Raw genomic sequence first — 24906 nt, forward strand, 5'->3', positions numbered from 1 at the left:
TGTTTTTTAACCCGTATAGAATATAGAACTGAATATCAGCATTAGGTAAGGTGTTTAGAAATGAAATCTGTAGACTTGCATATCTGAAGCAGCTCTGTCAGTAAGACCCTTGCCTTTCTCTTTGGGCTTAGTGAAAGGGTCATTGTGACGTAGAAATGAACAGGAACTCTACACACAGTGAACAAACACCAGGTGTCTTACTTGCTTACTCTCCCCTCTCCCTTAGTTTTATCTGAAGCAATTCACTTTATTACCTGCTCTCAGGAAAACAGTATCCTCCTGCACTTTTATCTCCCAAAGGAGAAATAGAAAATGCATGCTCCTTTCTAGAGTGTTTTGTGAAACTTAATGAAAATCTTCTAACTGGTGGACATTCTAATATGGAATTTGTGTTAATTTGTAGAGGGAAACATGAAACATATTCATGAATAAAATCTTTCATATTAGCATCACTTGAAGTAGGAATTATGTGTTTTTGCATTCATCCAGTGTTAAGCATTGTTCTTGAAATGGGACTGTATCCTCAGGGCCCAATTTAAAAAACCGAATTAGGATATAAACTTTCTAAACAAAGGACACAGCTGAAAATTACATCTGGCACCAATCCTAACTTTTTGTTTGTCCAAAATTGTCCTTTGAGCTTAGGAATTTTTAAGACAGTCTGGAGAGTTTTCCTTTTTACATGCTTTATAAGCGTATTATCCTTTCTGGGCAATCGATTCCAGATACAGTCCAAATGTAACATTCTGATGCAAAACATTTTAGCCTGGATGAGTTGTTTATTGGTGACTCTCACTGTGACACTCGAGATCTCCAGCTCTAACCTGATTTGGCTGACTCGGTGGCGTTGGGCGAAGCTCCTGGCGGTTGAGCTGCTCCAGATGAGCCTTAGTAGCTTGCTCCGTTGACCTACGCCAGCTTCCCCTTTAGGGCGACTGCTGAAATTGTTCATCAAATCTCTATGTACAGGATAACCACTAAACTGTGCTCTTCTTTTTGTAATTACTTCAGATATTTTTATAATTTAAGATCATATCATTTTCAGGCTTCCATTTCTTCATTACTAGCCGTCAGCTCAACTGATAATTTTTAAGGTCCGTTCTCGGGCCCCAGCACTGCCATAATTCACATGCACATGTTTCTGTTGTACAAAATTCTGCTGCAAAACGGGTGGCTTTCCAAGCCCTAGCCTGAGGCGGAGGCAGGCAGCTGCCGTTCCTGTAGGCAGCCGTGCTAGCAGTGACCTCCGGTCTCCATTGAGCTCACAGCTGCATGAGCAGAACCAGCCTCACATGAACTGAAATCGCAGTCAGAACCAGTGTGTAGGGACTCTGATGCCAGGTGTCTGATAATGACCATGGTAAATGTGCTGCTTCTCCACCAGACTCTCCATGTCATGTCTGACCTGCTGTAGCTTTTCTTTAACCATTTCTTCAGTTTTTTGCTATTGTTGTCCTTTTTTCAGCAATATTTTATGCTGCAATTAATTGTCTCCTCTACTTAGAGAGTATTATTGGTTATCTTATCATCCTAAGCATAAAATGCTAAGAGGAAGAGGGTATTTTTTTTTTAATGTTTTCTTTTAAAAAAAAACAAACTAATTTATAGATAAAAACTAAATTCTGTTTCTATAAATTTTCCATTTGAGTTAAAATTGCTTCTAACTAGAGATTATATAAGTTTCTTCTTTCACTTCAAGATAATACTTATGACTTATTTCCTTTAATACTTCTTTTAAAAGGCATTTCAGAAAATCACAATTATGTGTAATGACACAAGGGGTAACATTTTTTATTTAATTATAATGAAACCATTGGGTGATGTTTTAATCTCCTCAAAAATTTTCTTACTCATAATGCCCTTGGGTCCACATGATTCTTCCAGTCCCTGTTGGACAGGCCCTGGGAGAATCATGACTTGCCACCTTAGTGGCTATAACCTGTTCCAACAGAAAAAAGCACCTCAGTGAAGGCACACACACACAAGCAGGGCTTTAGGGTTACAATTCAGTTTTTTAAGTTTAAGCCCGTTGACTGCATCTAGTTGCTATAAACTTGTGTTAGATACCTTTAATTCTATTATTAAATGCTGATACTATTCTCTAAATTTTTGCCTAGGTCTGTAACCAGTGATGAAGGATCCATGAATGCATTCACAGGAAGGGGGTCACCTGGTAGGGGTCAAAAGACTAAAGTCTGTACCACACCTTCATCCGGTCATGCTGCATCTGGGAAGGACTCAAGCAGCAGATTGGCTGTTACAGACCCCACTCGGCCTGGTGCCACCACCAAAATCACCACCACCTCCACCTACATTTCTGCCTCTACACTTAAAGTTAACAAGAAAACCAAAGGGCTCATTGATGGCCTTACTAAGTTTTTTACACCATCACCTGATGGTCGCAGATCACGAGGTGAAATAATAGACTTTTCAAAGCACTATCGTCCAAGGAAAAAGGTCTCTCAGAAACAGTCATGCACTTCTCATGTGTTGGCTCCAGGTACCACACAAAAGCTAAAACCTCCACTTTCTTCACTCCCACCTCCAACCCCCATCTCTGGTCAGAGCCCCAGCTCACAAAAGTCCAGCACTTCTGTTTCTTCTACCTCTCCCCAGAGTTCTTCCAGCCAGTCCAGCGTGCCCTCCTTTAGCAGTCTTACTAATAACAGCCAGCTGAAGGCACTCTTTGACGGACTCTCTCATATCTATACCACTCAGGGACAGTCTCGCCAAAAGGGACACCCAAGTTATGCACCACCTAAACGTATGCGTCGTAAAACCGAATTCCCTCTCACAGCAAAATCTAAAGCCCATTTCTTTGGAAAAAGAGATATTAGAAGTAGGTTTATTTCTCACTCCTCCTCCTCTAGCTGGGGGATGGCTAGAGGACGTATTTTTAAAGCAATTGCTCACTTCAAGCGAACAACTTTCCTTAAAAAGCACAGGATGCTAGGCAGGTTAAAATATAAAGTGACCCCTCAGATGGGGACCCCCTCACCAGGGAAGGGGAGCTTGACAGACGGAAGGATTAAACCTGATCAGGATGATGGTAAGCAAAAGGTCAAAGCTCCAACCAAACCTGCGTCCCGTCCCTTTCTCCCCAACCCCCGGAAAAAAAAAAAGAATCAATCAATTCCTATTTGTCACATAGGTCTTAGCTATTTCTCTTGTTCTCAACTTCACTTTCATACAGAAGCAGTGAAACTTTGACCTTTTCCTAATGCTGACTAAACCTCCAAAACATTATTTTTTCAACTAATACTCTCCCACTTTTATGATTTACTTCCGTTTGTAGTGACACTAGGACCCCCCCAGATGCCGTCATAGCGTTGCTTGTGGCTCTGTGGTCCCGCATGAACAGCCACTGTCCCGCTTCCGCCACACTGCTCCCCGCGCCGCCTCTCCAGCCGCAGCGCTGCGGCCACGTGCTGTGCGCGCTTCCAGCAGGGGGCGCCGGCTCTCCTTTCCCTCTGTCCATTGCTTTCTCGTAACAAAGTTCATCCTGCTTCCTTCTCGGCAAAGCCTGATCTGTGATTCTGTGAAGTGTGCTTTTTGGATGTGAGTGTGTCTGTGTGTGTATTCACCTCAGGGAGAAACTGATTTCATGATTTCATTTAACAAATTGGCCCGTTACATTTGCTATCCTTTATATAAAACAAAAGCCAAGATAAGTGTCATTGGGACAGAATGATAGATTTTATTGTCTCCAACATGATCATGGGAATTCTATACCTAGACATTGATATGCCTTCTAATCTTGGTTGAAAACTTTGATTTTGCTTTGTATTGCTCTTACTTTCCCGTGTTTGTTTACTGAAGCTATAAGAAGATGACAGTGATAGTTCAAATAATTTGGGTACGGCAGGGAAAAGGTACTGCTGGATCTATGAGTAGTGCTTAGATGTTAAAGCTTATAAAGCTTTTAAAAAAAAATAAAATTCCCTATTTGCCCACTGTGCTAATTTGGTACCATTTTGGTAATTATATGGTGGTTATTCATGATGCAAGTCAGTAAATACACTTTCTGCTGGTTTTAAATGACAGATACGGAAATCAAAATAAGCATCAAACAGGAAAGTACAGATATAAATGTGATTGGAAACAAGGATACCGTTACTGAAGAGGATTTGGATGTTTTCAAGCAGGCCCAGGAACTGTCTTGGGAGGTAAGGCCAGAATACTGCATTCCAGAAACAAAGATAATATATGACTTTTGTATCTGACTAGTGTGAAATTAACTGCCTTGATTTTATGAAGAATCCCCTTCAAAACCCTTTGTCGTTCTTTAACTGCTACCATCATTTCTGTTGACTGTACATTCAAAAGTATTGACTTTGAGTTGTCTTCACTCTGACAAGTTGGTAATGGCTCAGCTGGTCTCACAAAATAGGCCAGAGTAGCAGTTGTTGAGGTAGATTTTGAAAAATGCTTCTAGGGGTAAAGAAATAGATTTCTGATTATTCTTGCTCAAATTAAGAAAATAGCCCTTTTAAATAGTTCACTGAGAGAAGAAATCACTTTTAAATTGACCAGTGCTTCTTCCAGCACAGATGGCCAGCAATACGAAAAACATCTCCTGATTTTAAGTCCTGGGCATTGGTGAAGACAATGTTGTGTTGCATGATCAGTTGTAATTACTCTTATTTTCAATGTCCAGTAATTTCTTTTAAATGATTTCCCTAAGAGAGTAACTCTACTTAGCTTATTTTCACCAAAACATTGAAAGGAAGGGCTGTTGGACTTCTCAGAAACAAATTTATTATGGATTGTGAGTTTTTCTGTTAGTAGATCACATTTAGTAGCCTACTCATTGGAAAAGACTGTGATGCTGAGAAAAATTGAAGGTAAAAGTAGATGAGGGCGTCCTAGGATGAGATGGTTAGATAGCATCACTGACTCAGTGGACATTAATTTGAGCCAGCTCTGGGAGATAGTGAAAGACAGGGAAGCCTGGCATGCTGCAGTCCATTGGGTCACAAAGAGTCAGACATGATTTAGCAGCTGAACAAGATCACATTATCAGAGCACGATATTTATGGATAGATTACCTGCTCTACCCCACTTCCTTTTGTGGGGAGTAGGGGTCTGTCTGAAGGCTCTTGAGCTTTTAGTTTTAGTAGAAACCACTTGGACTAAATACTTGTGCTTATTTCTCCTTGAGGGGCCATTGGATACTTCCATTTCTCATTCTACATTCTTTGTAGTGTTTTTCCCTTTGGCTAAGATAATATGTATCCCATCTCACCCCGCCCCCAACCCGCACCCCCCCCTCCCCCCAGTCACTGAGGTTTGAAGTCCTTAAATGTTACCACTTTGGGAGATTGTATCTGGCATTCATATTTAAGCATGATGAACAGCAAGCAATTACCTAAAAGTTACTGCTAAACCTAAAGCCCTTTCTATCCAACCCAGTAACCCTGACTTTTCCATTCAAGAACATTTCTTGGCTGTGTCAGGCACTGGGCTAGACCCTGGGAATGTCCCGATGAATAAGGCAGGCAAAGTTCTAACCTCCTGCATGAGAGTAGAAGGAGATGGGTGTCAAACTGCAGACTTCAAATTGATTATTTAATTACAGTTGGGGTAAATATTACTTGGTGGAGAAACAGGAACTGTTAACAGTGTGACAGTATGTAATAGCCACATCATCTTAGAATTTCCTCAGTTTTAATACATTGTAGCAGATCATTGACTGTTCATAGACCTTTGTATGTTTTAACAGGTACTCATTTTTTCCTATATTGGTAATACTGTTTCTTAAAGAGTATTTGTTTATATATAAATATGATACAAAGTTGACTATTGTTTCACAAGGGCTTATGATTTTTTTTTCAACAATATGAAAATTCACAATTATGATTAGCATTGGTAGATTTTTATAGCCACTGGTGAGAGAACCAAAGTGTAAGTGAAGAAATCCTCTTCTGAGACTTCTGTTTTTTTTTTTCTTTCTGACAGAAAATAGAGTGTGAAAGTGGAGTAGAAGACTGTGGCCGGTACCCTTCTGTAATAGAATTTGGGAAATATGAAATCCAAACCTGGTACTCCTCGCCTTACCCACAGGAATATGCAAGGTAATGGAATAGGCCTTTACCTATACCTATAATGGAATAGGTATACAGCCTTAATGTCTCATATGTAGGAAAGAGCCTTCTAAAACTGAAATTAGGTGATTTGTGAGACATAAATTTTGAGTGTCAGTTTCAGGTGTTTCCAAAACTATTACTTTCATCAGCACCTTCTTATAGCACTCAATGTTCTATATAAACACCTTATACTCGTTAGTAACACCAGTGTTGTAAATTTTGTCTTTTAACTTTCAGTCCATTTTTTCCTCTCTTGATTACTGGGGAAATACTGTTTATGTAAGAAACCAAATCAAGGAAAAAAAAATTAGCCATTGTAAGGTATTTGGTAGTTTCTTCTTGGTTGCCTTTTTCATTTTCCTAATTAGGCCTGCTAGTTTTATCTCTGATTTCTGGCATTTTATTGTCAAGTATTCTTTTTTTGTTGTTTTTTTACATAAATTGGAGCAAAAGACCTGGAGGAGGAATTGGCAACCCACTCCAGTATTCTTGTCTGGAGAGTCCCATGGACACAGGGGCTTGGAGGGCTACAGTCCATAGGGTCGCAAGAGTCAGACATAACTAAAGCAGCTTAGCACTTAGCACACATAGCAAAAAAAAGGAAATACAGAAGAAAATAGGTGGGAGTGGGTAGCCTTAAGAGATTCTTCCCTAAGTCTTGACTTTTAAGCCATCTGTGACTGACTTGTTAAAAATGAAGAGAAAATAATGGTACTAGGATTTTCTTTTGTCCTGAACTAAGATTAGCTGTGAAATTGTCTTGAACTAATGTATCTAAAAATGGGTGTTTTGTGAACAGATTTTTTTTCCTTCAGGTATGTCAGGGCATACTTCATTAGTATCTTCTCAAATCCTTTAGCCTGCAAAGTTCGGTAATCACAAATTTACTTTTCTTCTAGAATAGATTTCACCCTTTTCTCTTTCTCATGGGCATCTGCCCAGTCATCTAACTGGAGAAAATGGGGAGGATTTCTAGAAGTTAAGTGGCAGACTAAGAGTCAGGGGTTTTGGTTTCTCTTCCCAGTTCACATCGCTCAGCTCCGTGTTCCTAAACAGTTTTTGAAAAACACCAAACACCAATGAGCTTTTATATGTATGGGTAATCATAAGTCATGTTGTTCTGAGAGCTTTGGATAAATTTTGTACATGAATCCAAGATTTGAGATTTCTCTGATGAGTCTGTCTAGTTCTCCCCAAAACCCTTCTCCCCATGTTTATATCCCAAAGCCCTTGAGAATGCTTCCAGGCATTCTCTTGTAAATACAAGCAGTGTCCACCTAAGCATGACAGGGCGCTGGTTAACAAAATGGTGTCATTTCTGAGGTGGAGAAAAAGCCAGCAGAAGTGAGAAATTGTCTAATGTTACTCAGAGTCAGTGGAATTGGTAGGAACAGATAAAGTCATTTGACTTGACTGCATTTAGTGCTTTAGATTGTGTATAACTGATAGTAACCTTAAAGCTACCTCATTCATGAGAAATGGAGACAGCTAAATTCTAGGACTTCCCTGTCTTATAAGTACACAGATCATTTTAAAAATAATGAGTTCACTTCTGTCTGAAAAGATTGTTATCGTTACACCACTGATTATTTGTAATATTGAAATCATGACATTAAGGGTGAAACTTGAAAAATATGCATGGATGACAGGATGCCATTTTTTTTAGTCATAGTTCCAAGTCTGAAAACCTTTTTTCTATAGGACATTTCTAAGGAAAGAGCTGATTTGTTCGCACAGTAAAGACAGCAAATATTATTAGATTGAAAAATAGTGTAAAGTTTGTACATTCTGTCTACTACTGGCTTTCTTTTTCCTTTTTTAAACTACTTCTTTCAAATAATATTATACCACCTTTTTATGGCTTAGAGAGAATTGAACAATGTTTAATATTTCCCCCTGAAAGGAATAACCAATCAGATTATATTCTTTGGTTTTAAACTTTCAACAGATTACCAAAGCTTTACCTGTGTGAATTCTGTCTTAAATATATGAAAAGTAAAAATATATTATTAAGACACTCAAAGAAATGTGGATGGTTTCATCCTCCAGCAAATGAAATTTACCGAAGGAAAGACCTTTCAGTATTTGAGGTAAGCATGTGTAAATAAAAAACTCAGCATTGGAAACCTAGTGCTTCTAATTGTTGACTATGTACTGATTTGTTCATAGAAGGTACAAAGTTTATTCAGTTTTGGCACTGAAATTCAGAGTGCTTTTTCAAATATCTCCATATTTTGAAGTGTTGTGCTAACCATGTTAAGCAACCTTTGAGATTGATGATGAATTCCTACTTCATCACATTAACTTTTTTGTCTTCTCCCAAATCCCTGTCTGCACCAGATATATTCACCAGTGAATTTATGATCTCCTTAGCTCTTTGTAAATTCTACTCTCTTTGGCAGGAGAAATTAGCTTTGTTCAGCAGCTCCAGCCAATGTCTGGCAGGTGCTCACTCTTCCAGGGAATTGAGCAGCTGTACATATCTCCTCAATACACAACCACCTGTGTTTCCATCCACTTCTTGGCAGGGTGGATAATCCTTTTGGTGAGACCTCAGCAGATGTTGGGACTCCCTCCCTTCCCAGTCTGGGTCAGTGGCCACCCCTGGAGAACCCTGCTGTTCACAGGAGCCCCTTGTGGCCATGTGTCTGTAATTGCGTGTTCTTGAAGACATTTTGTGTTTTCAGAATTGATTTAGTAGCAGAAGATCTTTGCCGGTATATTGTTTCATTGTTTGATCATGTTCTGTTGTCAATTGCAGGGATCCAGTTTAGCTGAGTCACTTGTTCCTTGAGGAGGCCATGCCTTTCTTTCCTGTTATTGCCTATTCACAGGCCTTCTCAGTTCTCCCACTCTGGTTGAGCGCTGCCATCACCCTGCCTGATTATCATTTCTGTTACTCATCTCAGTCATGGTGTTCATTCCTGAGTGCTCAGAACAAGCCTTCCCTGCACAGCAGATATGATCTCTTTCTCTAAAATAGTTTTACTGTAGGGTTCTCTTTTTCAGAGTTGTTCAGATTAGAAATTTATTATTCTACCCCACATTTCTCTATAATTCTGGTCTGTAATGTCTTGCATTAAATTTAATGTAGGGGAGGGTCATGCCTAGGTTTCTCACATGGATCAGGCTCCCTCTCTCAGACAGTGTTGGGCCTACTGCTTTTTCCCAAGGCTCACCAGAAAACACATGTATTGTGTCTTAGGATTTTTTGAAGCCCCTCTTCCTGGTTAAGTCGGGCTCTTTCGGCACGCTTGAAGGGAGAAGGGTGTTGTTGCTGGGAAGGTTTGATGTGTGTGTTCTTACTAAACGGGGGGCACACGGTCTGTCACCCTGGGGCCTGCTTATGTTTCGGGCTGGATGGTTCTTTGGTGTAGGGGGCCTTGTAGGGGGTTCAGCAGCCTCCCTGGCCCGTACCCACTAAATGCCAGTAGCTCAAACCCCCTCCAATCAGAATATCCAGACGTAGCCAGTGTCCCTTAGAGGACAAAGAGCACCCACAGTGAGAACCACTGTGCCAAAGGGAAAGGCAAAAGCCAGTTGCCGTCCTGGTGTTCGTCTTGGGATGCTAACGGGCCAGCCCCAACCAGTGGAGACAACAGAGCTGTTCTCAGTTGAAGCTTAATTCATGAATGTCACAAGTTTAACTTAACTGTTGGCTCCTTCCTTGATGCCTTGGAAGCTTTCTTCTAACCAAAATAAAATGAAAATCAGTGTCTCATTGTTTCTCAAAGGACAGAACACATTGTTGGCTTTAAGTAATTGTTAAATAAATCTGCATAACTCTGCCAGAGGGGGTGAACCTCTCATAAATCCAGGAAAAGTCTTCTTGGGGTAAGAGAATCAATCTTGTTAGGCTAATGAGAATGCTCTATTTCAGGGTAGGTACTTTGGGACCGTACATAGATAAGAAGGGAAAAATCAGAAGCAGATCTGTAAATTTTTTACTCATAAAAATAACTGAAGGAATTGGATTGGATAAGTGCCAAGGTACCTATTTTAGAATCTGAGTTAATACTAAGAGTATTATTCCCACACAGTATGTGGGAAACTTGTCTTTGCAGTGTCCTTAGTAACATAACATAAGTAAATAATAATCACAGATTACTACTTTGCTATCTTTTCTATATCCCTCTTGAAAGCATGTCATATTAGATCTTTCACAACTGGTAAGACTTTTCAGCATTGTCATCTCTCTGTTTTTCTGGTTCAGGGATACATACATCTCTGTCTTTCCTTTTTGTAATATACTACCATTTTCAAAAGGACCATACTCCCGAAAACTTCCTTTAATTAAAGAGAGAATTGTATCCTCTGTGCCCGTTGCCCATATTTGATCATGTTGCCATGTGTGGGACCTAGGTATCATCCAAGGGAAATGATTATATGAAGTCTAAAAATAATCTGTGCATTATGAGAACCGGTATGGTCCACAGGAGGCTCAAGAATGATCAAGTTCATTGTCAAAGAGCTCTGGTTAGCAAATATCCATTTCCCATAAGAAAAGTGCTAGGGAAATTCTTCTTGAATCTGCTGTGCTTTCTGTTTTCAACAAGTAACTACATTTGATCAACGAAATTGGCATCTGTGCCTCGCCTCCTGTCTGTAACCATCAGGGTCACAGCTTGACTCTTTTACTTTGAGAAGTAAACTGTCGTCATGGTAGTTACTGTGGGTTAAAATTCATCTCACTTTCTCTAAGTGTTCCCAACATAGGAATTTTATCTTTTCCAATTATGTTTAAAATAATGCTTGGGATAAAACCAAAATGGAAGCCTCTTTTGCGAATCCACGTTTCTGAGGAGTCAGAATAATACAGTTTATTTTATGTGAAGCCCTTTGGAAACAACATGAAGTTTAACTTAACTCAAGCAGCATTTTGATTGGTTTACATTTCTTTAATTCAAGTTTACTTGGTTCAAACAGAGAAGGCATGCCTAATCATTTTTTAGTTGTAATAAATAGTAAATAAAAATTACTCCTTTGTTACCAATGTGTGGCCTTTCTTCAGGAAGTGTAAAGAGAAATTTAAGCTACCTTAAATTTACCCCAATTTAAGGAGAAAAGGTGGAATTCTGATTTGCCAAATGACAGCTATTTTCTGGTAAACTTTCTTGGTTAATGGAGTGTGTTAATTGTTTAGTTTGGGATTTGAAAAAAAAAATTATATGCTTTCCAAAATACCATATAAAAGAAACAGTTTTATATTGAGTGGTATTTTTATGTTAAATAATGTTGTCTGTTTCTCTTTGCTAGGTTGATGGGAATATGAGCAAAATTTATTGCCAAAACCTTTGCTTGTTAGCCAAGCTCTTCCTGGACCACAAAACATTGTATTATGATGTTGAGCCATTCCTTTTTTATGTCCTTACAAAAAATGATGAAAAGGGCTGTCATCTAGTTGGATACTTCTCTAAGGTAAAACAAGAGCCAGTATGACCTTCATTTTCTTTTTCAGGATGTTTTTGGTAGAGTCCAATTCTTCAAACAGGGCCTTTTTATGACTCTGATTTGAATAAATGACATGTTTCTGAAAAGCTCAGATTCTTATTCAGAGCTCATTAAGAAAACACACACACAAAAACCATAAGCATTGCGCCTAGGAGGTGTGTAAAAGACCTCAGCACTGTTTGCTGTGTTGACTGTCAGCGTTCATGTAATGTTATAATTACTGCCTTGCAGACCACCTACCATCTTTCATTTTCTAAATGTTAAGCTTAGTTCCCCTTTCCCCCTAAGTGGTATCAACATGAAGGTTTCAGTATAATGTAGCATTTAAAAGATAATTCTGTTTTCTCCTTGTTGCATTCCCTCTGTGGTCATCAGTATCTCAGTGAGTTGGAACATTGGCATTTGGACAGTTAAGTTGATAAAATGGCTGGTTTTACTCTTTCGTCTCTTACTCTCTGCGCTATTGTTTTAAGATCTAAAGTAGCCTCAGCTTTAGAAAGCCCAAGTATCTCCAGCTGTTAACATAGGGGAGCCCTTGACATATTGAGTGCCTATAGTTTGTCTTTTTCACGTGGTTCAGAGCAGTTCTCTCACATTCTTCTGATCAAAGGCTTCTGAGATACATTAACTCATATGCAATAAAAGGAATCTGAGTTTGGAGACATTTATCAGGCTAACCTTAAATTTTCTTAGGTAGCTAGGAAATAGTTTAATATGCCAGAATGGTAATTTTAAGATTTCTCGGGCAGAATATAAATGCTCCAAATCCTTTAGCTTATTTATTTTACGATATATGTTTACATATTAGGTGATAAGTGAATTCCAATTAATCTACTGTTGCATAATGGAATACCTAATGGAATTGCCATTTTCATGGAAGGTCAAAGCTTGGCATACAGAAGTTTTTCTAAATTTAAAAAACAACCCAGAGACTGTAAACAAAAATAGGAATAAGTGACAGCAGTCATGGGAAACAGCCTCAACATTTTAATCCATGTATTTGATAAAGCTCTAAAATGAAAAAGAAGACTATTAACTTTTATAGGTTACAGATGATAGAGATTAATACAAGGGAAAGCAATAACTAGGAAATTTATATAATTTATAGAACATTTTACCTTCTGTATAGATGTGTCCAAAGAATTTAAAAGAATTTTAATTTTTTGTCCAAAGAATTAAAAAGAATAATGGTCATGACTGTCCTTTCTGTTTGAAAATGGTGTTTCTCTAAATCTATGTGCATTTTAAAACAGATAGTGATGCTTATTGACATTGTCCTGCCTTGTGTTGAGTTGACCTCTAGGTCTTCGGTTCACAGTAACTCTGGAGGTTTAAGTCTTCTCTTTGTCACAGGGCGCCCAACATTTTTATTTGCATGAATGCTCAGTCCTGTCTGACTCTTTTCGACCACATGAACTATAGGGTGCCAGGCTCTGCTGTCCATGGAATTTTCCAGGCAACAATACTGGAGTGGGTTGCCATTTTCTTCTCCTAACACTTTACTTAGAACAAGCTAAACTTTTTTCATTTTGTCCCTGTTTCTTTTATAGTATGGCAGCAACTACCGTCATGTCTTACCATACTCGGAATATTAAAATATCCTTTGCAACTGCAGTAAAACAAAAATTAATCTAAAAAGCAGCTATGTTAAAAGACTAGATGCAAATTAAGCCATATTCTAACATGTCAGTTGGAGTTTGAAGGACTGTGGCCCTTTGGGATTAAACCAAATTCTAGATGTTATAGCCAAAGAATGGCCAAGATGACCTAGAAAATAGAAAAGTTTAGTATAAATCATTACATGCATATATCTTTCTAAGCATGTAATAGATGACTCAAAACAGGAAGGAAAGAGGGAGCAGTTGTTTAGAATTTAGCTGTGGTAACATGTGTTTAAAGGCAGGGGGCAAGGATGGGGGGAAAGGACCACTTATGCGTTAGATTTCCAAAAATATCATACAGGAAAAAATAGTTTGAAATAAAGAAAAGACTTGTGTTGAGGATGAATCCTTTAACTCAGAGTACACCTCTTTTTAGAGACAGTGACCAGTTTGTCTGACTTTGCAAAACAGACTAATTATTTGAATCTTTGCCATGGATGTACACATCCAGTGATGGGGCCATCCAGTTTCTTAGGAAAATTGACATACATTATTTCTTACTCATTTATTGGAGACTCCACAGACAGCTTCAAATGTGCTAAAGTCGGGAGCACATCTTTTTCACAAAGAAATCTTTAATTCTGCCCTGTAGTGTTTTTTACTCCACCATTTCCTGTGATCTTTCAAATAGGTTCATTAAAGATCTGGGTGTTCCAAAGTAATTCTTTGATGTGGTTAGTACCATTTGTGGTTAATCTAATTTGTGGTTTATAGTTGGCCAGAGCATTCACAACCTCAAAAGCCTTTTCCAGATCTTCTCTGTGTAGGTTTTGGCGGCTTCTATGTACCGTGAAGAAAATGTTGCTGCTCTGATGCCATAGCCCATGAAAATTGCAAATTTTCCCTGAACTACAAGAACCATTTCCACTATATTCTCTCCAGTCTTCTTCCTGGTTTCAGACTGTTGGTAATATGTTGGCCTCAGTTTGGTTTGGAGGCTTGGGATTTCTTGTTGCTGTTGTCTTTTTGTTTGTTGTCCTTCTTTGAAATACAGATTATTTCTCCAGCATTTTACTTTGACTGTTTATTCATAAGAGAAATGTATTTGTGCAAGTCTACCCACACAGACACTGTTTTAGTTTCACTGTGGCCTTTAACAAGGCATTCTTAACTGATCCTGCTGCGTGACTCTCTGAATCTTCCCCCACTCCCCCTGCCCATCTCCCAGGTTGTTTGAGCATAGAAAACCTTTCTTCCATACTGTGCTGTTTCATTTTGACTCACATTTCCTTGGATTCTTTATTCATATTTCATGGTGCTGACTTTCAAGAATAAAGATATAATTGAGAGGCATGCCTCGAGTGCGTAGTTTGTTGTTAGCTGATAGTTTGATTGATTAAGATGGTCGAGTTATTCTGCTTGATCCTGACCTAACACGTCGGCTCACCGTAGTGGACCGTGGTATATGGACAGCGGCAGGTGCAGGGAATTGCCCACTTTAGCAGTGCTCTGACATACTTGATCTGTTTCTCCTTCCCTCAGGAAAAACTTTGCCAGCAGAAGTATAATGTCTCCTGCATAATGATCATGCCCCAGCACCAAAGGCAAGGATTTGGACGGTTTCTCATTGATTTCAGTAAGTGAAATACTTTATTTACTTTCATGATCCAGGGAGCTGATTGCTATTAAAGGAGAGTAGTACATAAAACTTTATTTAACCTACTTTGTTGTTTTTATCAATAGATAATGGGTTTTCTACTTATATTTACATAGATTAGAAAGCCTTCCTCAAATGAAAAATGTATTGCTGCTCACTATTGTACTCTAGGAAATTGAGACCCCATCTCTCGCAGTGTCACCAGCTCACAAAACCATTACCCTGAATGAACCGGCAGAATTACATTCCATTCTGTGAGGCTCATGCTCATTAGCACCAAAAGAGGCAATTATTTGTGATTAAAGCCAGAGGAAGTGTTATTTAAAAGGATTTTCAGCTTTCTGAAATTCTGCCTATAATCTTGTGCAGTACAGAGCAGAAACGGAGTGAGGGGGGTTTCTATTTAGAAAAACAATTCTTTAGGTAGGCTGTCCTTGGAGCCTGTCTAGTAGAAATAAATATCTTGTTTTGTCAATTTCCCTTGTCTATTACGGAAATTACTATGGAAATGTTTGTATTTAAAGATTGCCCAAGTAATACTTTTTATACACATTTGTATCTGCTGAGTGTCCTCGATGAAAATCGGAATGCTACTTTAAAGTATGCATAAAATAATGCTTAAAGAAAATTGGTCGTTTTTTCCTCCTTTGTTTATATTAGATTGGATGTGTAAATACTGTATTAAAGCTGTATTTGGAAATTTGATTCAAAATATCCAGATAACAGGAAGACCAGGTATCTCATGATAGTAATCACTTCTGACCATGTGAAAATCTGTCACTAGGAACTGTGTGCTTCTTCATTACCAGAGTTTAAACTGAAAGAAGGAAAACACAGCAAATCATGTAATCTTCATAAGGTACATCAGATGCAAAACCAAAATGTAAATATACTCAAGGAAAACCATGAAGCAACGTGTTGAGTGTAAATCTATATTATTAGATGTTGAAATATGAAAGTTTGGGTGTAAAATATAACTATATAGCAGTGTTGGACTGATTTGTATAATTTATTGACATTGAAAGATAGTATTCTTCTTTGAAGTATTTTAATTGATTGTTTTTATATTTTCAGATGATATTTCTAGTCATTAATTAATTACCTTAGTCTTACTCTTCTTTCTTGATCTAGTTATCCCATGAAAGGTCACCTTACCAGAAGTTCACCATTTTATTTTTCCATCCCAGTTGTAATGTGTTCTACAGGCAAATCCAATTGTTTTATTTTGGAATTTTTTGTGGCCACCGTTCACAAGTTGTTCCTAATAATTTTTGGTATGCCTCGCAGCCACTTGAGCCTTAAATTTTGGATAGTATTTGCATGCTTACAGAGTAAGGCAGCCTGTTTAGTTCAGTATTCCTGATCTTCCAACAGCTAGTTCCAGCCTCTCTTTGCAGCTTTTTCATGTATTATGTTTTATATTAACCTCCATTTCCTCAAATACTCTGAGCAGGTTCCCATATTTCCATTGTCTGTGCGGAGCCTTCCTTAAATGGCCACTTCCTCCTTTTCTAGCCTCAGTCTATTCAAAATCCTACCCATTGTTAAGAACTGGCTCAAGAACCTCCTTTCTATTTTTTTCTTAATTGGAGGATAATTGCTTTACGATGTTGTGTTAGTTTCTGCTGCACAACCAGGTAAATCAGCTGTAAGTATACATATATGCCCTCCCTTTTGAGCCTCCGCCTCCTTTTTGATCCCATCTCCCAGAGTTACATCCTGTTTTTTTCTTGGCTCTTTATCTCCACAGTGTAGCACTTGGATCCAATTTGTTCTTTTGTAGTAATTATTTGATACAAGTGTCATGCTTCCAGCTTGCTCTAAGCTCCTTGGACACCTTCTTTTTATTCAGTAGGGCAGAGCACTCAGTAATCTGCATTAGATGTATTTTTGCTCGTTTGAATGGAATCTCCAAAGTGATATGGTCACTGCCCATGATGATTTTCTACCTAAGGTTTAAAAGAGACTGGTACTTACCAGGTAAAAATGCAGGTCTCTAAATATAGTAGCCACTTATTTGTTCAGCATGATCTGGTACTGAGGCCTTCTGCATAAAATAACAACCCAGGAACAAATGCCAAATCTTTATGTTAACCATTTTAGTGAAAACTGTATTAGAGTCTACTCTGTTTCTTAAAACAACTAGGGAACACAGTGGAATCTATCTGGATGGCTCAAAGCCATCATGATGAATGCCATCCATTAGGGTGCAGCCAGGCAATGCAATGCTAAAATGTGTCATTTTAGATTTTCTCATTCATGTACCCTTGGCATCATCTTGCACTGGAGTGGGTTAAGAAGTATGGTGAATGATTTGAATAAAGCTGAAAGGGGACTGGTGCTGTTTCTTCAGAGAAGAGATCGGGGGAAGAATTTTATAGTGCTCAAAGAAAATGGGGACTAGTATAAACCAAACAAATTCAATTTAAAACCAAAAAATAATTCCTTGGCTACACACGTTTGAAAGAAGATAGAGTAGGCTGCTATCAAAATTGATAGCCTCTCCTCATTTGGAGTTACTTAAAATAATAGTAGATAAATATCTTTCTATAATGATTAGATCCAGTCTTTTGCAGAAGGAGGAGATAAACCCCATGGCCTCGCATAATCCTTATTGACCTTACAATTCAGAACTCAGGGCAAAACTGATAACCGGAGTTACAGGTTTTCTAAAATCTGCTCTGTTTTTTTAAAGGAACCTTTTAAGGGTTAAATTTATTTTATTTCTACTTGTACATGAGCCTGAGGGTCTTTTGGTCTGGGCAGGTATTTTCAGTAATTTAAAGAAGGTTGTAAGGCAGGAAATCTTTATTTGGTCTACAATAACTACTGGTTCAGGAAGCTAAAACAAGACACCAATAGAAGGAAAGCTGTGCACTGCCCAGCTGCCCGCTGGCACACAGGATTATAGATATGGGCACAAAATGATGAGTGAATATAAAGAACTGTGAATCTAAAACTCTGAACACTGTTCTCAAGAAATGGAATGGTCATCCCGGGACCAAATGCTGTCCTTGGAATAATGTTATTGTGTGTGTCTTCCTAGGACAGCTTGTCTGGGATGTGTCAGAGCAGGGCTTTCTGAGAGGTCTTCTGCAGATTGGCCCAAGTGACTAAGGGCACCTACTCCCAGTCTGCTCATAAACCAACTAACAGGTTTTGTAACTCTGCCCAAAACTTCAGTCGGAAGTGGATAGCGGAAGGAGAGGCTTATCATGGGTTGAAGCTGATGCTCTATTTCTCTTTCTCTCCTGCTTTCTAAGATTTCCCTCTCTCCCTCAGTTAGAAAATTTTAAAGTCCTCCCCTTCTCTGTGTCCACACACACACACATACCACTCTCCGTCCACACCAGACATCTCAGAACTCCAGAGAAGCCCCCTTCCCTCAAAACTGCTGTGATTCCTGCTTCCAAGCCTCCCAGGGTGAGGCAGTAGCGTGTCCCTGCTGCCAGAGCCACCCAGCGGTGCCTTTCCAGCTCACTGCTTTCCCTTCAATTTTGAAGTACTCTCAGACTTAGAGCAAAGTTCCCATCTACTCCACCCCAGTTCCCCAGATTTTGTCACATTTGCTTTTTGCTGTATTATTCTCAGTCTTCCTCTCGCTCCCTCCCGTCCCCCTCTGTCATTCTGTATTTCTTTTCCAGAATCATTGGAGAGTAAATTACAGACCTGTTGCACCTTTACCCTTATACCATTTCAGTGTGTTTTTCTTTAAAATAAAAATAAAAAAGATGCTGTCATACAAAACCATAAATTATCAAAACCAAGAAATTAACGTTGATTCAGCATTATCTGTTATCTAATCCATCTATCTTGTTCAAATTTCAAATGTTGCCAGTTTTCACTTATGTCCTTTCCAGGGGGAAAAAAAAATTTTTTTTCCCAGTCCAGGATAGCATATTGAGTTATTATATCTCTTGAGTTATTTGGAATAACACCTTAGTCATTTTTTGTTTTGTTTTGTTGTTACTTTGACATTTTTGAAGTATACAGAGCATTTTTTTGAACGTTGTCCCTCAGTTTGGGCTTGTTTGATGTTTCCTCATAAGTAGATTGGAGTTCTCGATGTTTTGGCAGGAAGATACAGAAGTGATGCTGGGTCCTCCCGAGCACCTCCTAGCAGAATCACATGATCATTTCTTTGACCTATTACAGTGTAAGATGGTGCCTTTCAGATTTCTTCACTATAGAATAACATTTTTCCCTTTGTAATGAGTAATATCCTAGTAAGAAGATACTTTGGAATTATGTAAATATCCTGTTTCTCATCCAATTTTCACCTACTACTTTTAGTGTTTATTTATGATTCTTATCTAAAACTCTTTATTACTTTGGTAGTTACCAGATAATGATTTTTAAAGCCCCAATGTATGATCTACTTGTTGATATATGCTGTAAGGAAAGTGAAAGAAAGTGAAAGTCGCTCGGTCACGTCTGACTCTTTGTGACTCTTCCATGGACTATACGGTCTGTGTAATTCTCCAGGCCAGAACACTGGAGTGAGTAGCTGTTCCCTTCTTCCCAACCCAGGGATCAAACCCAGGTCTCCTGCATTGCAAGCAGATTCTTTACCAGCTGAGCTACCGGGGAAGCCCAGAGCGTCCTTTATTAATTTTTTAGTTAAATAATCACTTCATTTATCTCATTATTCTTTATAATTTATATAATTATGGAGTACTTAATGAATTTTTATTTTATTCTATGGATTATATCCTGTAGCTGCCATTATTTATTTTGATATTCAAATTGCCCCAGATTTATTCTGTGCAAACTGCTTCAGACTGGCGCCTGTGTCCTTCTAACATATCTGATCCTTCCTTACCTTCTGGTACAACAAACATGATATGCCAGATTCATCTTATTCTCTCTCTGACCTAGCCCTGGAATCACACATTTCTATTTTAAAAGTCTTTTATTCTTTATGGTGGAAAACAATGTAAAAGCCAAGATCTGAGCACCTAGGTGTCAGTACTGCTACTGGGGTGTCCCTGCTTCTAGGGCCTCTCAAGGGGGAAGAGCTAGGAAAGAAGAGATATATGTTTATGTGTGTATGTGTATACACACACACACATCCCTGTTATGAGTTCACTGAGCTTTGTATTCCAGATCAACACCTCTGCAGAGTTTTAGTCTATCCTTCCATATTATTGTATTTGCAACTCTCTTCTCTGGTAGTGAGAAACCTGACTTCCATTACCTACAGTGTATTTATTAATGTGCTTAGTCCTAGAATATACATTAAATCATTTTAGGATTGCTAATCACATCACTGTATAAAACAGACCTTCTAATGAGAGGTCAGTATTTGAATATAGTTCTTCATGACTTTACCCTGAGTACAACTGTTTTCAAATGTTAAGAATATAGCACAACATGATTTTCAAAGTTGAAACTGTATTAAAGCGTATACTCAAAGAAGTGTTACTCCTTCCTCAGTCCCATTCCTGAGCCTTTTCTGCAGGTCACAGTCTTATTAGTTTCTGTTTATCCTTTCATTGTTTCCTTTGGTACAAATACTTATGGAGCAGTGATAATCTGTTGTATATACCTTCATTTGTGTAGGACTGTGCTTGGTGGGGCAATGGATGGGCAGTGACGAACCGTCTTTTACTTAAGCCTGCAGAGCCGAAACCCTGCATGGGGAGCAGGATACAAAACCCAGGCTCCTGTGCTGACCCAGGAGAGACCCAGGGAAAACAGCTGATTCAGCAGTAGGTTGCAGAACACTGTGCCAGGTAGTGGTGAAACAGGCTGGCAAAAGCACATACTTGTGTGTTTGTGTAAGCGCATTTATCTGATTCTGAACTGGATAATGAAGAAGGATGAGAAAAGATTCATTTCTTACCTCTTCACTCAGCCTTGTTGATTGGGACACCCTAGTCTACACTCAGGTAAACACAAGCAAGAGAAATGAAGACACAGCTCTTGCTGGGTGGTTAATTAAGTTCACTGAGGAGACATCAATTGTTGGACAGTATGTTTCTACAATAGATATTGAGAGCTCGTGGCTTGAGAAGTTAAAGTGAAAACATTCCAGGCTGAGGAAACAGCATATTCAAAAGTGTGAGCATGTACAGAAGCATTTTAGATATTTAGGTAACAACAAAAGAAACTCTAGGTAGATTAAAGACTTAGAGATTAACAACAAAAAGAACATTTAGAAAGTAAAAGAAAGGATATCTAATTATATATCTGGTCTTTAGATGGTCGTGGACATCCTAAGCATTAAGAAAATGAAAGAAATCACACACAAAAAAATAGACAAACTTCACTGTATAATAATGCAAAACTCCTATGTGGGAAAATTTTAATATTTAAAGGCAAACAGGAAAGATGTTTGCAACAAATGTACCAGGCGAAGTTTTGTTATCTGTAGTATTTAAACAAATATAAAAGTAAAGGTTTTGATAGTGTTAAAACATAAACCCTAATGGGAAAATGAGCAGAAGTCATGAACACAAAATGTGCAGAAAAGGAAAATCATTGATGGCAGCAACAGTGCTGACATTTATTAAGTGTCTAATATGTGTCAGTCACTGTCATAGGAGTCTGTCCTCACATCACATGTTGAGATGTGTGTTTTTAACCTCATTGTAAAGGGTCCAGAAGTAGGAAAAGTAAGCCAAAAGAGGTCAACATTTCAACAACAACAGTATCCATTATCATAGCTGACATTTCTAAAGCGCTTACCATGTGTCAGGTACATGCTAAGTCGCCTCAGTCATGTCCGACTCTTTGTGACCCTATGGACTGTAGCCCGCCAGGCTTCTCTGTCCATGGCAGTCTCCAGGCAAGAGTACTGAAGTGGGTTGCCGTGCCCTCCTTCAGGGGCTCTTCCCGACCAGGACTGAACCTGCATCTCTTAAGTCTCCTGAATTGGCAGGTGGGTTCTTAACCACTAGCACCACCTGGAAAGCCATATATGAGGTACTGTAACCCAAATTACACAGACTCGCTTAATCCTTGCAGATACCCTCAGTGGGTTACAGTTACCTCTCTTTCGATGGCACAGAGACACTGGGAAACTTGTCTAAGATCACTCGAGCCACTGTTCAGTACCCCATAGAAGAAGGTTAAGATGAGGTGTAAAAAGTATCCTTTCAAGGATTGGGTATAAGTGAAATTTAAAGAAGTAGATTCAAAAAGCTTAATTATCAAGGGCAGTAGGTTTTTTTGTTTTTAAGCTAGAGAGACTGGAGCACTGATGGAGAAAAATCAATGCGAAAACAAAGGATAACCAGAGGGGTGGTTTAGTACAAATGAGAAAAGGCATTTGATGAAATTCAGTATTCTTTCCTAATTTAAAATAAACATACTAATTTGAATCATAAGAATTCTAAATCTTACATTAACTTTTTCTTCTTTGTTTCAGACTTTACTTACTCTTAGGGGAAGGAGCTATAAAGAGTAGATGACAGTTGGGTCCAGGAGTCTACAAACTTAAATCTACAGTTTCCTTGAGACTAGTATACAGATGACAAGCTTTTCAGTTACATAAATTATCAGTTAACGTTACCTTCAGTCAGTCATTTTAAAAACAACTGTTTGTTTGTAGGCTAATCATAAAAGTTTGTAAGCAGCTTCGATTCTTGGCTTTCTCTACTCAGTATTAAAATACTGTACGATGTATCAGGGTTGTCCTTCCTGGAACAGAACTTGCTCTAGAGGAAATATGAATGATGGAATGAGATAGGTACTTATTTCCAGAAATTACCTTTGCTGATCTTTTCTATGATTTTGTATGTCGAGAGGTTTCCCCTCAATTTTCATGAGGAATGTATACTGTTTACAAATTCAATCTGTCATTAGTGTGTGCTGCTAGAAGATGTGTGCAAATGACCCAGTTTTGTGCCTACAAGTTATGAACTTGGTCATGTCCCCAGTGTGGTTAGCAGTGTCCTTGTTCACTTTTCTTAAGAATGAGACTGGATTTAAGTCTTATTCTTAAGGAGTCCACACACCTGGATTTAAAGAAAATAAGAAATAGAATAAACTTTTAAGAAAGGATGCTTCTGGGTACCATTTAATAGCTAGTTTCATTCTCACTGAGAAGTAACAGATTAACTTTCCATGCCCTCATTCTTTCCCTGATCTGGTTCTAGTGACAAGAGATCTCTTAGGTAGTTTAGAGAGTCCAGTCCCAGTCTTGTCTTTCCTTTAGCCTCTTTATACCTCTCGGCTGATTTCTTGAGAAAACACCGCTTAGACAAGAAAGCACCTTCTCTCCCTACTCCTCTGCCTTTCTAGGTCCATCAGGCAGAATTAGAAAGTCACATGCTGCATCTCTACCTAGAATATTGTGATGTTGAAAGTTAATATGATGTTGGTGATATTAACCATGTTACCTCTCTCAAAGAGAAAATGTCTTCTCCTATATCTTAGATGCTAGCCCCTAGCTTAAATGTTATATATCTAAATACCAGGATACATCTCATAGTAGTTCTGGTTACCAGCTAGCAACTTTTAGTTTTAACAGTCAGCCTTCAATAGATTACTTTAAAAGAGCTACCACTTACAAACTTTTCACAACACAGTTTAAGTAAAACTTAAGAAAACTATTAAACAAAAATTTAGATTAACTTCATCCTACCTGAAAATTGCATGCTTTTTTTAGAACAAAATTTCGGATACTGACTGGCCTGTCTCCTGTAGAAAATAGGAGTTTTAATTTAGGAATCCAGTTGGTTGGGTTCCAGTGTGCCACATTTTACCTGTTAGTAAATTCTAAAGAACCAGGACTGGACGGGAGTCACTAGCTTCTCTCTGAGGCCAAGTTGAGTACAATTTCAGGACAAACAGATTCTCCCCAAGAGCTGGATCCTTAGCGTGACAGGCCCTGGTGAGATACCCCACTGCTCTAGTGAGGGTCTCTTGGCGTCTCTGCACTATTATGGTCAACTTAGGGCTACACTTTCCAACAAGTGACCCAGGAACTGGACCAGGTAGCCAGAGATGTTGCAGTCTTCGTAGCTCTAGTCACATCACCCTGAGCAGCCTCATCCTTTTACCCTGGCAGGCATGTGAATATTATCTTCTCCCTTTTGGGGTAGAGGCCATGCAGCACTCCCTGGGGCATAAACTCTGCTGGGTAGGTTATAGGGTAAATATTTTCACTTTCCCCTATTTATGAGCCCCACAAGCCAAGCATCAAAGATGTTTTAAGAGACCATGGCAGTGTGTCTTAGGTACATGATCTGACTGAAACACTCTGACCGCCTGTGAGGAGTTAAGCAAATTGAATAAAGGAGCTGTATGTTTGAACATGTGCTATTTACCTACTTTTGTGATTTTTATTTAATATTTTTTCTTTTTTCTTCAATGGCACTATTAAAAAAAAAAAGTGCTCTAGGCTGAGTAAGTGCAAAGTCATTTAGAAAGTTGCATATGTCTTTTATATATTCATAGCTTATTGTCCATCATGGAGGTAGAGTCTTTGTTCTCTTCTGTAATCTCACCCCCATAAGAGCCTGGCACTGAATTGTTGTTGTTTAGATGCTCTGTCATGTCCAAGTCTTTTGCAACCCCTTGGACTATAGCCCACCAGGCTCCTCTGTCCATGGAACTTTCCAGGAAAGAATACTGGAGTGGGCTGCTATGCCCTTCTCCAGGGGCTTTTCCCAACCCAGGGATCAAACTCACATCTCCGGTATCAGGAGGTGTGTTCTTTATTGCTGACCCATCAGAGAAGCCCCTGGCACTGAATAGGTCTTTATTATTTATTGAATAAATGTTAAATGAACTACCTCAGGAAGAACTTTCTTAATATACTTTCTCTTCTCACATGTGATTCTTAGGAAGAATTTTATCTTATTAGAATATGATTAATTAGGTGTGGTTTGCTCTCTTCCAAATGATGTTGTGTACACCCTGCCTTCTGTTGAGGTCTGGTATTTTTGTTCAAGGGCAGCCTCTGTCTTAGAATCATATAAGTTGCATCAGAAAGGAAGCTGTCAGTTATCTACTATAAACCTTGAGCAGAGAATTGAGAGCTGTGACAAAATGCACATTTACACACAGTTGGTCAAAGAGATATTTATCTTTTCCTACTTTCATCAGATAATTTGTTTCTTCATGCATTTATTTTGGAAGGAAAATTCCAACTTTAGTCCTA

General features: G+C 38.7%; 1 protein-coding gene across 6 annotated transcripts in view; it reads left to right on the plus strand.

The window, feature by feature from the left end:
* The window catches only part of KAT6B (lysine acetyltransferase 6B), a 181047-nt gene that overhangs the window by 129993 nt on the left and 26148 nt on the right, over positions 1 to 24906 (plus strand). For 4 of the 6 annotated variants that reach the window (XM_061161890.1, XM_061161889.1, XM_061161891.1 and 1 more), the window contains 6 exons: positions 2118 to 3049; positions 4045 to 4166; positions 5959 to 6074; positions 8035 to 8176; positions 11343 to 11504; positions 14681 to 14774. In XM_061161890.1, coding sequence (XP_061017873.1) covers positions 2118 to 3049; positions 4045 to 4166; positions 5959 to 6074; positions 8035 to 8176; positions 11343 to 11504; positions 14681 to 14774 — 1568 coding nt within the window. The remainder of the gene's footprint in view (positions 1 to 2117; positions 3050 to 4044; positions 4167 to 5958; positions 6075 to 8034; positions 8177 to 11342; positions 11505 to 14680; positions 14775 to 24906) is intronic. The other 2 variants (XM_061161893.1, XM_061161894.1) reach the window with 2 other exon arrangements.

This window comes from Dama dama, chromosome 15 (assembly GCF_033118175.1).
Source record: "Dama dama isolate Ldn47 chromosome 15, ASM3311817v1, whole genome shotgun sequence".
Classification (NCBI taxonomy): Eukaryota; Metazoa; Chordata; class Mammalia; order Artiodactyla; family Cervidae; genus Dama; species Dama dama.